General features: G+C 41.4%; 2 protein-coding genes across 2 annotated transcripts; both read right to left on the reverse strand.

The window, feature by feature from the left end:
• Positions 1–55: 55 nt before the first annotated feature.
• Positions 56–5070, reverse strand: abhd11 (abhydrolase domain containing 11). Its single transcript, XM_062484999.1, has 6 exons — positions 4808–5070; positions 4287–4422; positions 3958–4131; positions 3317–3487; positions 2904–3085; positions 56–2733 (listed from the first exon to the last, which is right to left on the reverse strand). The coding sequence occupies exons 1-6, from the start codon at positions 4933–4935 to the stop codon at positions 2598–2600; spliced, it is 927 nt and encodes a 308-aa protein (XP_062340983.1). The 5' UTR covers positions 4936–5070; the 3' UTR covers positions 56–2597.
• A 3984-nt stretch (positions 5071–9054) lies between these two features.
• On the reverse strand, positions 9055–15025 carry LOC134039231 (claudin-3-like). Its single transcript, XM_062484944.1, has 2 exons — positions 14081–15025; positions 9055–11122 (listed from the first exon to the last, which is right to left on the reverse strand). The coding sequence occupies exons 1-2, from the start codon at positions 14569–14571 to the stop codon at positions 10468–10470; spliced, it is 1146 nt and encodes a 381-aa protein (XP_062340928.1). The 5' UTR covers positions 14572–15025; the 3' UTR covers positions 9055–10467.
• Positions 15026–15974: the final 949 nt, after the last annotated feature.

Raw genomic sequence — 15974 nt, forward strand, 5'->3', positions numbered from 1 at the left:
TTCGTGAACGAGTTCTTAGAAATCCTTCAGCAAACTTTCATTTGTTTTGTGAGTATGATTAGAAAGCAGATTATTCTGTTTTATGTAAGAAGATCCTTCAGCCAGATTTGAACACAAGACCCCTCACACAGTAGCTCACATCCTTAACCACTGAGCTATCAGGGATCATAACAATCTCCACTCAACATTTAAATTTGACATTTAACTAGCTAGTTGTAACAACCTGCAGAGTTGGGGTTTCAGAAAACCAGACGAAAGCAGGGCTCCCCTGTTAGCTCACTGGGTTAGTGTGCATGCTCTGAAAGCTGCGGAAGTACTGCAACAGCCTGGGTTCAAATTTTAAATGGTTTATTTTAACTTAAAAATTACATTGTGGTCATGTGAGATGTGGGTCTTCACATTCACATCGTTTCTTAGATGAAAGAATGAAAATACAAAAACACAGCAGTTATGTATTTTGTTTATATGCCTGTAAGGCTATTTGGTTGGCCTGCACTTTGGGGCTAAGGGCCATCTTCAGTGAAAACACAAGTTTATTTTAAGGTCAAGACAAGTTAATTTTAAAATGTTTATTATACATCAGTTATACATTCTATACAATTTCCATATACTGTATATCTCAATTATTCACATGTATAATATATGCATTTCACACAACTAAATAACATTGTCAAGTTCATGTTTGCCATTTTCCAAACAAAACATTTTTACCTGTTGCAAGGTTTTAAGAGCCAATTTACTCCATCACTGAATCAATGTTTTGGAGCTGTGCATTAATTTACAGTTGAACCAAAGAAGAGAAGGCATGCTCACAGAAGAAAAACAGTTCACACTTCTGAGTTTAGTGTTTGTAGATTTCAACACAAATAAAATAACATCTTCATACAATCACCAGTTGTTTCCCCACCACACACATTCTTTTCCAACATCAAGGCAATAACAATACTGATCTGGGACCTGTTTCTAAAGCTATTTTTGACCTTCCTACCCACCTAACCACATGTGCAATACGATGAAACTGATTGGAGGTCAGTAGTTATGATGGGTAGGGGGTTGCTTAGCTACTCAATCTACCAATTTCATTATAAATAGGGGTCATCTGATATAGGGGGTTTTCTGACATCCATAGTAGATCGCTGATTTCAAAAGACAGTGCTATAAAATGATCAATACAAGTCTAGCACACACATACACCAAAACCCTTGTAGAGTAGCATCTCTGATATAATATACACAATTGGCAACATAGTTGCCATTCTCAATGCTGCTGGCTATTAAGAGTAAACTGTTATCGAGACGCTTAGAAGATAAAAGAGCTCAAGACGAGAAAGAGGCACACACATTTACAACATACACTGCTTACTCAGTAACAGACATATGGCAGTATCACTTTTCCAACTGTACTTTTCCCACACATTTCACAGAGGAACACAGGAGATGGTAACTGACAACATTCAAAAATATTAGTAGATACATTATATGTTTTTTGCAGCACATCATTTGATGAATATTCATAAAGTATATAACTTTTTATGTTATATTAAGAGTTAGCTCCGATTCTTAAGTATTACAAAATAATGTTGCACTAAAACACGGATTAGATTTCAAACAAAAAAGACTATACAGTTACAACTACAATGGCTGCTTGAGATTAAAGTGTAGTGTACAGTATAGCCACAGTATTGATTGTTGTAACCTGGGGTGTTTAAGACATCTACTGAATACAGTATCTGTAAACTTAGCCTTAATTTGTGTTAGCAGAAAAAGGTAGCTAGCCATCTTGTTGACATCACATTGTAAAAGTGCAAGCACATCTGCAAAACACAAAGTGGAGAGCGATTTTTTTTAAAGTAGGTACTGTGATGAATTCCAGACCGAAGACTAAAAGTGCTTCCAAACAACATCATAATAAAATAAATTGGTTACTCTATGAACAATGGTGGCTGGAGAGATTGAGGCATTGCTGAATCTTTCCATCAGACAGACCCAGTGCTGCTTTACTTAATGCCCATCTGACTCCCTACTAAGCGCTGTGCTCCTATTATGCAGTAGTATGGTTTAGGAATGGTCTTGTCCCCATCTACTGCCAATATCCCTTATAACTCATACCTGAAAGGAGCTCAGACAAAACAGCTGGAACAAGACTACCTACATTAGAATTGACCAAAAGCCATTCTTCTGTGCTGATATGAATTGATTTGAGATACAGTACGCTATTGTGCAACAATGGGAGGCTCTTTGGATTAGTAAATAGCCCAAAATATTTCCCTTATCCTAAAACTGCAACTCTAGGCATCTATCAACCTATCTACGTACATTTTTTCTAACCATCTATTCCATCCATATAAATACCTAAATCTACCTAAACTATGTACCTATCTAACTAAAATGTGATAAGTAAGTGCATTAACAGACATTTGTACACTGTATCCTTGAGAGTATTAATAAGAATGCAAGTAGGACTGACTGCACTGACAGGGTGAGGTTGGTCCTGGATTAGCATTTAGCACTCTCTGTCTGTCTCCTGTTGGTGATGCCACACCCTCTGACTGTCTGTTTGCTGTGGTTGAGCGTAGCTGAGGGGTTCTGTAATAGGAGCTAGGACTGCAGGAAGGATATGATGGAACTGATGAAGTCTAGAGGTTTGTCAGCATGGATCCAGTGGCTGGCATCAGGGATGTACTGTATATCTGCACAAGGGAACAACCTCTGGATCTCTGGGTAGTCATCAGAGCTGGGAAGGCAGTGGATGGTAGGGTGATAGCACAGGGGATAGTGAAAGAGAAATAAAATTAATTATTGATAAGATGTACGACCAAGCACCTGGTGTCCGTGACAACCATTTCATGAGATCAACCTACATTTATTTCATAGTTAGTAACAGTAGTTGTCTGGGAGGTTTACCTGATGTAAGCAGAGCTAGCTCCACCCAAAAAAAGAGTGGGACCCTCGTACGTGTTAGGAAAGTCCGGAAAGCTCATGATGTCATCAAGGTGCGCCGAGATGGCATCCAAGTTCACCCTCCATGCATAGTGACCATTCTGCTCCACTAGATTGGTCAACAAGAACTGACGCACTGAGTGCTCCTGTGAAGCATTCAGAACACAGTAAATCCAGTCTGTTAATATGACACCACTGCTCAAGATGTGTACTTTGACCTTTTGCGCTGGGTCTGGAAAAAGTATGTAGAGTGATTATGAAAATCTACAGAACTCAGATGCGTAGAGGTGCACCCAACACAGTACCAAGCTCTCTTTTAGACCTGTGAGCCCTCGAAGGTTAAGGGGAAGGGAGAACAACCGCATTGTAGATCTGACCTTGACCAGTTTGCGTAGCTGGTCCTCAGCCATACGTCTGGCAGTGGAGCGAGGGATGTCGCTGGAGATCTTCACATCCTTCATGGCTTGAATGTAGGAGCGGAAGTTGGTGCGTGTGGTGGTCTGAGCTGGGCTGATGTCCACCACCACCAACCTCTCCACCAGACTGGGCTGGACAGAGACAAGGAGGGGGACCAGGAAGGAAACAGATTGAGAGGGCAGAGGAAGGGGGGTGAGTAAGAAGAAGTGAGGGATAAAGATGGTGACTAGCTGACGGATAAAAAAAAAAAAAAAAAACACAACAAAAAAAACACTCCAATCAAAGTCATCCATTAACCCTCGTGCTGCCTTCGGGTCACATGACCCAAAGGTTCATAACGAACCATCGTTGTGTTTACCCAATTTTACCCAATACAAAAACAAATAAAAATAATTTTCTTTTAACCTTCGCAATGTGGGGGGTCTGAGACAGCCCAACGGTTAAAAGAAAATGCTTCACTTTGTTTTTGTATGCGGTAAAGTTGTCGCAATACGACGGTGGGTCACAATGACTGATGGGTCAGAATGACCCGAAGATAACACAAGGGTTAATGTGATGAATGTAACATCAGGAACGCCATTTATCACTCTGGGGTGTTCACCTGCGACAGAGCAGTCGTCATGGCTACCTTGCCTCCCATGCTGTGTCCAATTAGGACACACTTCCCAATGTGCAGCTGGGCAAGCAGGTGTTTCAGGTCACTAGTCATTGCCTCGTAGGTCAACTCTGGGTTGTGCGTGCTGGTACCATGGTTACGGGCATCCACTGTCAGCACCTAACTGGACAAAGGACAGTTAGAACACTAGGGATGGGGGGAGAGGGAGGAGACCATGTGACAGGGAGAAATCGTAATGTTATCACTTGGAGCTACTCCTATGACTTTAGGTCTTGATAGATCCTCTAAGACAGTCTCCCACCAATCAGCGTTACCTTCCTGCCTGTCCGTTGCACAAGGGATTTGGCAATTGAGTGGAAGTTAGATTTGCTGCCAAACAGACCATGTAGGAACACAAGAGGCGTGTTCTCTCCTTTCCCGTCAAACACGTCATAGGTCAGGTTGACAGGGCTGGAAAAGAAATTACTTATCATCATAAGTCCTGCAAGGTTCTCACATAGGGCAGAAGTCCTAGGCAATGACAGCACACAATATGACAAGTATCTGATTGCATTGATTGATATATTTGACTGGCTAACTGATGTTGGCTAGCACGCTAGCTAGTCAGCCAATCAAGTTCAACACGCTGTTTATCTTGCAGTACTAGAAAGACAAAAAGTAATTCACATCACTTCAAAATTGTGCTACTTTCCTTTGTCTAAATACATAGTTGCTGTTATTGTCATCATTGGGTCGTCTGGATAGCTAGCTGCGTTGCTGAGCTATTAGCCTGAGCATGTAGAGGGCATTAGCCATCTATATCTAGCAGCGTTAGCTAGTGTGCTAGCTAGCTTACCAGTTTGAAGCAACTGAACGAGCCATCAGAGGCACGCCACCAAAGATGTCTCGCTGTCCCGTTACAAACCGACATGATGTCCGTCCGTTGAGAAGTCCTCTCTGAATTATGCGACACAAAACACTCATGACAGGTCGTGATAGATTAATTGATTGATTGCCAACATATGTTTTAAATTCGGCAGCAGTATATTCTAGCTAGTCGCTTTCACAGTGACAGTGGAGGAGAGCAAGCTTGTGTGGCTAATGAAACCAGGTTGCCAGGTTTCAGTATTATCCCCCCGTGTATAAAAAAAACGAGTCTGCATTCAGATTTCTTGGAATTGATCTTCTCAGATACTGTGTAAATTGTCTATTGTAAATGGTTTTATCTATTTGTGTAGTGCAATTTTCTGTTCCATGACAAAATAAACATTAATGTTGAAGAAAGTCTCTCTCTCTTTCACACACACACACACACACACACACACACACACACACACACACACACACACACACACACACACACACACACACACACACACACACACACATGCACACAAACGCATTTAGACTTAAATCGTTATTATTATTATTATTAATGCTTTAAAACGTTTACAACAATAGCAGGAGATACAAAAATAAAGAGTTTAAACTAGTTTTATTTTTATTTTTTACATATTTCAATACACTTTGGGCTACAGCTTACGTTTAACCCTAACGAACCCTTACATTAATGAATCTCTAAACATTGCAAAAAAAAAGCAGAAAATTAATCAAATAATATTCCTTATGAACAGACATTTCATATTGAATGCTGGGAATTGTATCATCTCTAACAAATGTGCAGAATGTACAAAATATATCAACATCACTGGGGGTTCTTTACAACTAGCAGCCATCCTACTCTGCGTCATGAAGCCCATAGTCGTTACTCCCTCCTTGTTCCAACATAAAAATAGTCCGGCGTTTCAAATCTGTTCAAATCACTAGGTGGAGCCAAATACCAAATCCCACATGTTCATCAAAAAGTGGTAGCCATGCCAGCAATCAACAAGAAAAGTATTCAAGAAAATAATTTAGACAATCTTCTAACTCTGTTGTGCACTGTGTACAATTCCATTGACTGACTTTAGACTATTGAACAATTTATTTGAAGATCTCTATATTCTTTTGTAAAGAAAGTTTTATTATAGGACAGAGACACATCATTTGTGTCATCAACCTGGTTTTAAGTGCCTAGAATCAATGTGTGGAGTAGGGTCGTAGTAATGAGGATAGGAAAGAGAGAGATTGAGACTGGGAGAGTGTGTGAAAGAGAGAGAATTACTGAAAATTAGACTTGATCACTTTATAAATGATCAAACTTTTCACTTTAGTCAATGAGGCTAGTCACTAGTATTTCTAACACAAGTTGAAGTTTGTGAAAAGTAATTTTAGTTGGTCATTTATTTGGATAAATGGTTTCGTCTTTCTCAACAGTGCTCATTTATCTATGTTTACAAATGAATGTCTCATTTAGTCATAAAAAAGCTCAAATCTCTTGGGACAACCTGATAAGGAAGTGATTACAGGGTGGTGGGATAGGAAGAGGACAGTTCTCATGTCCATGGAAAATCAGTGTGTCAATGTGAGGCATTAGTATTCAACACGGCAGACTTCTTTTGCAGACAGTCTCTTTCTGATGGATTAAAAATGTTTAAAAAAAACATGGATTCATGCTGACTGGTGGAGAAATCGTTGCTCACCCTACGTACTAATAATGTGGAGTAGTATACAAATAAACACATCAGTTAGTTTGAATAAATCTGTGTGGCTTAGTTTAGGTTCAGACAGTATCTCTCCTGAGATTGTTAAACGTTATCTCACAAGTTCAGTCCAGAAGTACATAACACTTTACCGGTGTGTGTGTGTGTACTTATTTGTTTTTGTAAGCTACTACATCCATGTTAGTACAGTAATGTATGATTGACAGGAGTGTGACTGATTAGACCTCTATCTGAAGATCTTTAGTTGAACAGTGAGGCTTCTCTTCATCACCGACTACTACGAGAAGATGTTACGTAAGATAAGCCACCTTGCTTTCATTAATGACAGATTGTGATCTCATATCTGACACGTTTGCAGTTGAAAGGCACTTGAGGTGTTGGCATCTCACAACCACACAATCGTAGAAGTAAACAATTCTCTGATGACCTTAGGTTAATGCGGGTCATTTGTATTATTAGACTAGTGTCCATATCAGTGGCTTGTTGGACTTTGCCTACTATTGAGCACCTTGTTATTGGGAAATCTGTCAGGCCAGCCAAAGGAAACTTGTGAAAAAATAATGTCTTTCAAATTTATTTGATTCCTTTTTTTTTTTTTTTACTTGGCAAAGATAATGTGTCCATGCGCTTTCCAATTCAGTTTGGCTGAATGTAATGCTGTGGTGATTAATAAGTATACAGAAAATAGTGAAAAACACATAAAGTGGGTTGTGTTCCAGTTACCGTTTCTTATCCCTTTCTCCTGTACAGGGAAGAGATGACCTCTATGACCACCTCAGGTTTAAGATAAAGGTGTGGCCATAGAGATATATATATATATCTATGGGTGTGGCAGTCCCTGGAACATGGCTCCCATGGTGACCGTGTGTGTTCCATTGAAACCCATGGCGACTGATATTCATGAATACCGGAAAGAAATATATTAAGAACAAGGGTGATGCCAGTTTGTGTGTGTAGAATTAAAGTTAAGGAGTGTAATTGGAAGATAAGGTTCCTCTCTGAGGTATTTCCGGATGAACATGAGGCAATAAAACATGTTCCCTGGAGCCATCTCTACCAATATTAAATTTACATCGACATGGCTTTATGGTTATGGTAGTTTCGGAACAACCCCTATCTGAACCCATGTGGTTAAGTAAGTCAATGACACAACAGGATCCTGTGAGGGACAAAAACATATTGTACAACGTACACCAGTATTTTACTTCATCTTTGTAGTACTTTCTATGTACAGTAAATGTTCTTTCCTCACTCTGCTTTACATAGGGAAGTTTAAACGAAACGACTCATCCGAACACAAAGGAGATAAGTGGTATCACTTCCTCAGAATATTTCGGAGGAGATGTGTGAATGGCGTGCAGGTGTGTGCTACTGTGTGTTTACATATTCTTTGATATCCTGTTATCAGATAATGCAGTCAATTTATTGTTTATTGTTAAAAGGATCCCCATTAGCTGTCACCAAAGTGGGACGAGCTAATCTTCCTGGGGTCAAACAAAAACAATAAAAAAACATAATAATTACTTAACAATGATCATCTAAAAGCAGAAACACTGTAGACATCATTATAAACATCACCAGAAATCTCACTCAGAACAAATCATTACAACACTACATTCATTACTACATTCAGACAGTAAATATGTCCATTCCCTACTCACAATTGTAAATAGTGCATTCTCAGATGGTACCTGAAAGAGACTTTGCTATTAATCTTACGTGTATCCAGTGGGCAATTATTCCAATGATTGATGGCACGATAAATAACTGTTCTCTTCAAAGCATTTGATTTTGGGCATGGTAACCATGGTAACATCATCTGGCCATCATCAGCTGATCTAGTCAAATGAGAATGAACCTGATCACACCTAACAATTTGGTTAAATAAGAAAATCGTTAACCAGGAGAGTCGACGGTGCATACTGACAGTGTTTGTTGTTATGGGACAATGTAATACTAACCTAGCAGCTCTGTATTGGGAAGTTTGTAATTTCTTTAGTTGACCTTTAGATGTAGATGACCATACAGGTGCACAATAATCCAGGTGACATAAAAATTTAAGATTTAGCCACCTGTCCCACAATGTGTATAGGGACCTAAGAAAGACATCTCCTCCTCCTCCATAGAGAGACCACAACCCATCTTCTTTACTATGGTATCAATATGTTCTGCCCACGACAGCTGACTATCTATTATTGTGCCTAGTAATTTTACTGTATCTACCTGTTCTACAGGTTCCCCAGACAAGTTCAAACTCATCTTTGGTGTAGACGACAGTTTATGACTCGATCCCAAGATAATTGATTGTCAGTCATGTGCATTCTTATATTCCTTCCAATTCAAGCTTCTGTGCTGTAGTGTTTGTTTTGAGTGTTACTAGTTTTTGTTGTCTTGACTGCAAATCTAAGTCATATCTAAATATGCATGCTCTCTCAGAACAACCCACACCCATCCGAACACTCCACATAATCAGAAAACACTTCACACTAACAAAAAAGCATTAACCTTTAAATCTTTATTGTGATCTGGCTTAAAATAAAGACAACTGAATTGTGAACTATTGTATACCAAACCATAACAAATGTATTGAAAAAGAGAGGAATTGAAATGGTAGTAATCCAATAAATAGTAAAATGTGTTAATTTTGCTTTTGTACATTAAAAGTGTAAATGTGTAACATAAAATTCAAGGACACACATATGCCCACATACACATACCATAAAAAGACACCCTTACACACACACACGCACACAAACCCACACACAGATACACACATCCTACAAAGACACGCACATCATACAAACACAACCATACATATTCAAATGCACCTGTGAGGTACTATTGTAACTACCACTCCTCATTACCAAACAATTCCTTTGGTTCCATTGTTTGCGAGAGGTCTGGACTACCCCCTCAATTTCTCAAATTACTGTAGCAACACCACTATACAATGGCAGTAGTCATCTATTCACAACTTATGGTGCACAAAAGCCCAACACAATTTACAGGAAAATATATTACAAAAAAAACAGGAAAATATGCTTCACATACAGTAAAGCACATTTGCTTTTTAAAGAAAAAAACAACAGAAAGTAAAATAATACCATCACCATAAAAACACATTCAGTGCTTCACACAACACACACTGCAGCCAGTTCCTAAGTAGAAGAGTGAAACTGCAAAGAGGAAGAGGCATCTACAATGTCACGACCTGAGGCTTATCATCTTCAGTTTCTGTCTCTGCAGAATCTATCATAACCAAATACATACAACCAAATACATGCAAAGTACACAAACGGGTGCAGGTACACACACACTTACACGTACACACACACAATCACATAACCAAATCCATGTAAAAAAAACAAAAAAACTAGTGCTTCCTTGCCATTATCAGAAAAACAGAGTTTTAACTGAAAACATTTGTGAAACATCATACCATTCTGCCAAAAGCTACTAACGACACAAAAGAAGCTCAAACATATTTCATGACTTAATACAACTTTAGGGTTGCAATAATTTCTTCTCATATGTACATAAAACTAAAGGTTGAAGGCTTAACTAAAGCAACAAAAGTTTTTTTCTTTTTCCTTCTCTGTGTTTCACAGAAGAGATGAATTACAGTACAATGGATTATACAAGTAGCCTTTGCATTAACAGCTTCTACTAACACAAATGTACAGCATTTGGCCCTACAACATTGACAATGAACATGCATGCACTCCCAAGGAAAAGCCAAGCAATCAACCCAATACTCATCCCTTCATATCGGAGTCTAGTCAGGACCTTTCAGCCCTGTATGTCTTCTCAGACAGCAAATGCATGTGCAGTATAGAAATGCCTTCGTTTCCATCTTCTCCGCATCTTCTCTCCATCCCAACATCAGGCTGGTGGGGGTGAAGCTGCCTTTCCTTCAGACGTAGTCCTTTCTGTCGTATCCCATTGCCCCCCCGCTCACGGTGCGGGGGGCAGAGTAGCCCATCCGTGGGGGCTTGTACCTCTTCTCACTGGGAGGGCAGGAGGTGCACAGCAGGGCCCCCCCGATCAGGAGCAGGGCGGCGGCCCCCCAGCCGATGTAGAGAGACGCCCCCAGCTCCCTTCTCTGGGCTTCGATCAGGAGGGGGTTGTAGAAGTCACGGATGACAGAGCTGGCTGACCAGGAAACAGGAATGAGGACCAGGATACCAGCCAGAATGAAGAAAATCCCAGAGATGATCATCACTTTAGCTTTGGAGGCCTCGTCTTCGATGCAGTTGGTACACTTGGCCCCGACTATGGAGATGAGGACCCCAAGAACCCCGAGGATGATGGAGACGACAATCATGGCTCTGGCTGCCTGCAGGTCCTGGGGCAAGGCCAGCATGGAGTCGTAGATCTTACACTGCATCTGGCCTGTACTCTGGGTCACACAGTTCATCCACAGACCTTCCCAGATCACTTGGGCGGTGATGATGTTGGATCCAATGAAGGCTGTGACCCTCCACATAGGCAGGGCACAGACCACGATGGCAATGATGAATCCTATGACTCCCAGGGCGATGCCCACAATCTCCAAGCCCATCGACATCCTGTGTGGATGGTTGTGTTCCCTTCACCAGCTCTTAATAAACTGAAATGTGAATTTAGATAGGATTTTGTACCAGCTCTTTTCACCCTGAGGTCTAGTATTGTTTCCTTCTTCCTGATGTATAAGTAGGGAGTGGTGTTGCTTGGTGATGCTGCCACGGAAACAAAGATCCTTTATTGCCGTGGGAGGCGAGGGAGGAGTTCCCAGGTGATGATGTCAGAACAGGTATCTTGTGGATCTTCACAAAACAACACCTGCCCACGGTGGCTTACAGGGTTAAGCGAAGTAGGGGGATGGGATGAAAGGGGAGGAGAGGAGGAGGGAGTTTGAGTTTCACTGATGACATGACGCTATGATGATTTCAACCAGGAACCGAGAGAGACTCGGCTTAGCAGGCAAGGGTCTACACCTGGACACTGGTATGTTTAGTATAGGAACTGCAGCCTTGATGTAACCTGATGTACAGGTACCTTAGCGCACTCCTAACCCCCGCAAACAATTGTGGACATGGAGAGGCTTTGTTGTCTTAGAAACAATCACCCCAGAGGCTGTAAACCAGAGAGCCCCCATGCCCCCTCCTTCTTGCATGCCCCTAGCAAGAAAACAAGAGACAAACAGAAGCTTGAAGAGCAGGCCACTGTGATATGGTCAACAGTTTGTAGCCCTTTCTACATAGTTGGGTCTGTGACAACCTATCACACACACACACACACACACACAAACTGTTAGATAGTAGTGGCATGGACACATCCATGAGCCTTAGACTGAGACCCATTCTCTTGTGGTCATAATGAAGTTTGTTTGGACCTATGCTTCCTGGTAATCAGGAACTTTAACAAGGGATTGGTGAAGGAAAACCTGAATAACTGCTCCCAGTGCAAATATGACCAGAGCTCACATGTCGCTCTGACTCCTTTAGCACACAGACTATTCAATCAGCTCGGTTTCGGTCGCATCCCACAAGCCCCTTAGGTTATGAATATCCATAATAACTGTGAGATGGCCCTTAAAACTGTAACTTAACTAATTAAAATATTGTTTTTTTTTCAAGTGCTGTTTAGACCCACATTTAAGGGTACTGCTTTATCAGTAATGATACTAATACAATTGTACTCCAAAGGGTTTTCAGAGAGTTTCCTAACAGGGACACATTAATATCTTTGACATCTTTGAAACCCTTTCCTCCTGAGATGAAGACCATACAGAGACTGTGCACCTGCTCAACCACAGAGGAGCTGCTTGAAATTTCAAATGAGGAAAATGCTATCAGCATCCACACCAGCCAATCTGTCATCGGGCTGCTCAGACCAGCTGGACTCATCTCAAATGAGCCCTTCAGCACTTTCTACTCAATACGAATAACAACTTTTCCTACGTAATACCAACTGGAAATCTACCCACCACTGAAACTGTGCAGCTCTGTATGCAAATGTGTAGAATTGATGCATCAAAACCTGTGTTTTCCTTCCATTCTGTTCAGCTGTTCTGCTTCTTTTTTTTTTTTTACTTCATCTGTTTGAGTTCCTCAGGAACCCTAACCCTAAAAACAAGTCATGAAAACAGAAGAAAACAATTCCACTAATTAACTACAACAGTATCCAATGGGCAAACCGTTTTTCATAATTCTGATGTAATTCAGCTGATTTTCCCAGCCTCTGATGTTGATAGCTACTAGGCTACTGTGTGCTAAACGAGGTTCACTTAATGTGTTTTCTTTCCAAGCCCTTTTCTCTCAGTGTCACTTTGAAGGGTATTTCTGTCCTCCATGTCATCTAGAAAGTAACATTTCATAAGATAGTATTTTTCAATACACATACTGTAAAACAATCAAGTGTAAGCAGAATGTACTTTTTTGGGGAATACAACATGAATTAATTACACAACAATTACACGTGTATTTTACTAAATGTTTATTATAAACATGGATCAGACACTATTTTAATCCATCAATGGTAAATTATTTTAAGTTGCATACATCATCTAAAACTCAAAATCAGGTATATGCAGTATTATACAATGACAATAAAGTGAAAAGAAAACGTCATCAAAACAATGTCAATACAGTTCAAACTTTGAAATAAAAAGTTTGCAACACCTGGTAGTAAAACTGATTTGTTATCTAAAACAAACGATACTGCCAAACCAAACAGTCCTGGTCAGATGCACTTTGCCCCTCATATTCTTGGTGTGCTTCACCTACAGTCTGACCTTACAATGATGCACCAAAATGCATCAAAGCATATATATATGCTGAATTAGTGTTGTCCATTGTAAAAAAAAAACACATTGAAAACACTGTGAAAACACAATAATACGCTGTCTTTTTCTACAAAGTGAATTGTGTCGGAGTGTGTCAAGTAGCTGCATAAGGATGATGCACTAAATAAACTAAATGATGCACCATATATACAGAACCATAAATGGCTTCAGTTTAAGATACATCCAATTGATCAACTAAATTTCTATTAAAAGTATTGCATTAGTATCACACAGGGCTGCTCATTAATTCATGTTTATATGGCACCAAAAATATTTCACAACGCATGAGAGTAGAAAATATGTTTCTCATTTAAAAGGGCAGTTAAACAGACTGAATGAGAGTAAACATGATTCAGAGTTTTTGGTTAGCATCCTGTCCTAAAAATAAAGAGTCTTCCTATTCCTCTGGTCATTGGAGGTAGAAACCTGCCTTTCTATTCTTAGTTCAGCCCAAAAGCGCACTGTGATCTCTGCTTGGCCCTTCTGCATCTCCCCATCCTGTCCCACGGGAGACCCTTCTCACACATAATCTCTCCTGTTGTATGAGCTGGGGGCCACTGACCTGGCAACTCCGGAATATGCCATCCGACTCTGGGGGGGTATGGTGTATCTGGTGGGTTTATCCTCCTGGGGAGGACAACTGCAACAGAGGATGGACCCCCCGACCAATAGCAATGCGGCTGCTGCCCACCCCAAATACAATGCGGCGCCGATCTCCATTTTCTGAGACGAGTGAATGATGGGGCTGTAGAACTCGATGATGATGGTGTGGGCAGACCAGGAGACGGGGACCAGTTGAGACAGAGCGGCCAGGATGAAGGCAACGCCGGAGGCCACCATCACCCTGGCTTTCACACCTTCCTCCTCAATACAATTGGTGCACTTGGCCGCCACCATGGCAACCAAGAGAGCCAACAACCCCACAATGATGGAGACCACCGAGAGAGCTCTGGCTGCCTGCAGGTCCTGGGGCAAGGCCAGCATGGAGTCGTAGATCTTACACTGCATCTGGCCCGTACTCTGGACCACGCAACTCATCCACAGACCCTCCCAGTAGACCTGAGCGGTGACAATATTGGCCCCTATGAAAGCGGAAACCCTCCACATTGGCAGAGCGCAGCTGACCACGCTCAGCACCCAGCCCAGCACCGACAGAAGGACACCGACCAGCTCCAGAGCGAACGACGCCATGGCACACTCTCACACACGGCTCTCAGGATGGCCTGCTTCTCTTCTTTCGGCCTCTGGGTCAACGGCACCTCTTCCTTGTTGTTCTCTGGTCTCCTCGATGATCCCCTTCCTGTCCTCTTTTTTTCTCGGCTTCCCACTCCGGATAAGCGTCCTTGCTTCTCACTCGAACCTGTTCTCCTCTGTCAGTTGCTTGCTCGCACGCCCCTCCTCAGATCTTTCTCTTTCCCTTCTGTTCTTGTACAGTGTAACACTTCGATTGACAGTGTTCTCGGGCTCCCTGTGTGTTCGTGCTCACTTGAAGATAGCCTTTTCACTCTTATCTATATGCCTTCTATTGCAAAGTCGTCATGCCCACCTACAAGGGATGACATCAGACGCTGCAGCAGGCCAATCAGGTGTGTCCTGGGCATCGTCCTCATTTGTTGCCAGTGTGTGTGTGTGTGCGTGTAAGTGTATGTGTGTTTAAGACAGCGATACTGAGACAGAGAAATGTGTGTGAATCTCTCATACGAAAAAGGTTTTATGGTTTAGTGTTATGTTCATAGCAGCGCAGGCTCCCTCCTTTTTATTGGTGTTGCAGGGTAATGAGTGTCCAAGGCAGAGCTTGTTGTGTGGTTGATTGGTAACCATGTGAGGAGCAGCGGTGGGGGGATGGTGCTCACAGATAGAATGAATTAGTGTGTACATGGGTGTTTGTGTAAACCGGAGATTGCAGAGATGAAATGTTCAGTTCAAGGTTAGTTTCACATGTACTCTGAGGAGACACCAATGGTTCGAGTGTAGGCCGGTCACATTCTGTGTGCTAGTGCCTGTGGTAACACATGGACTGGTTGAAATCAAACCAATCCAAGTCCTCACCTTAATCAGTTTCTATTGTATTTTGTACATAACCTATTTAAACATAAGTGGAATCTCTCTTCTCAAAAGTATGTACTTTGTTCAGTTCTCATGTATCTAATTCAAGGGTGACTTTGTGTAGTTGTTTTTATCAAGGTCGAGATTAGTGTTTGAAGAAGTGGGGGGTGGAGTGGAGAGGGGTGAAGAGGTGGAGGGGTGGGTGTTGAGGAATGGACGGGTGGGGTGTGGAGGAGTGGTGAGGTGAGGGGTAGTGGGAGGAGTGACTGAGTGTTACATTTATACCGATGTTTAGGCAGGTCAAAATTGGAACAGCCAACTATCCAACGAGTTATTACTGTTGGCATAATTATTATTATGGCAACTCTGTTGGCCTAATACCTAGAGCAGAGAGAACATAACGTTTTTGTCTGGAACAGGCCCTAAGCACTGCTTGTCCAGAGACAAGCACAAATTGTACAGTAAATACCCACCCAAATACAAACCAAATTGATTTATGACGACCCAAAATGCTGACCAACTGGCTATCAAAATAGTTGTTTTGGGAT

The sequence above is a fragment of the Osmerus eperlanus genome, chromosome 19, assembly GCF_963692335.1.
Source record: "Osmerus eperlanus chromosome 19, fOsmEpe2.1, whole genome shotgun sequence".
NCBI classification, from domain to species: Eukaryota; Metazoa; Chordata; class Actinopteri; order Osmeriformes; family Osmeridae; genus Osmerus; species Osmerus eperlanus.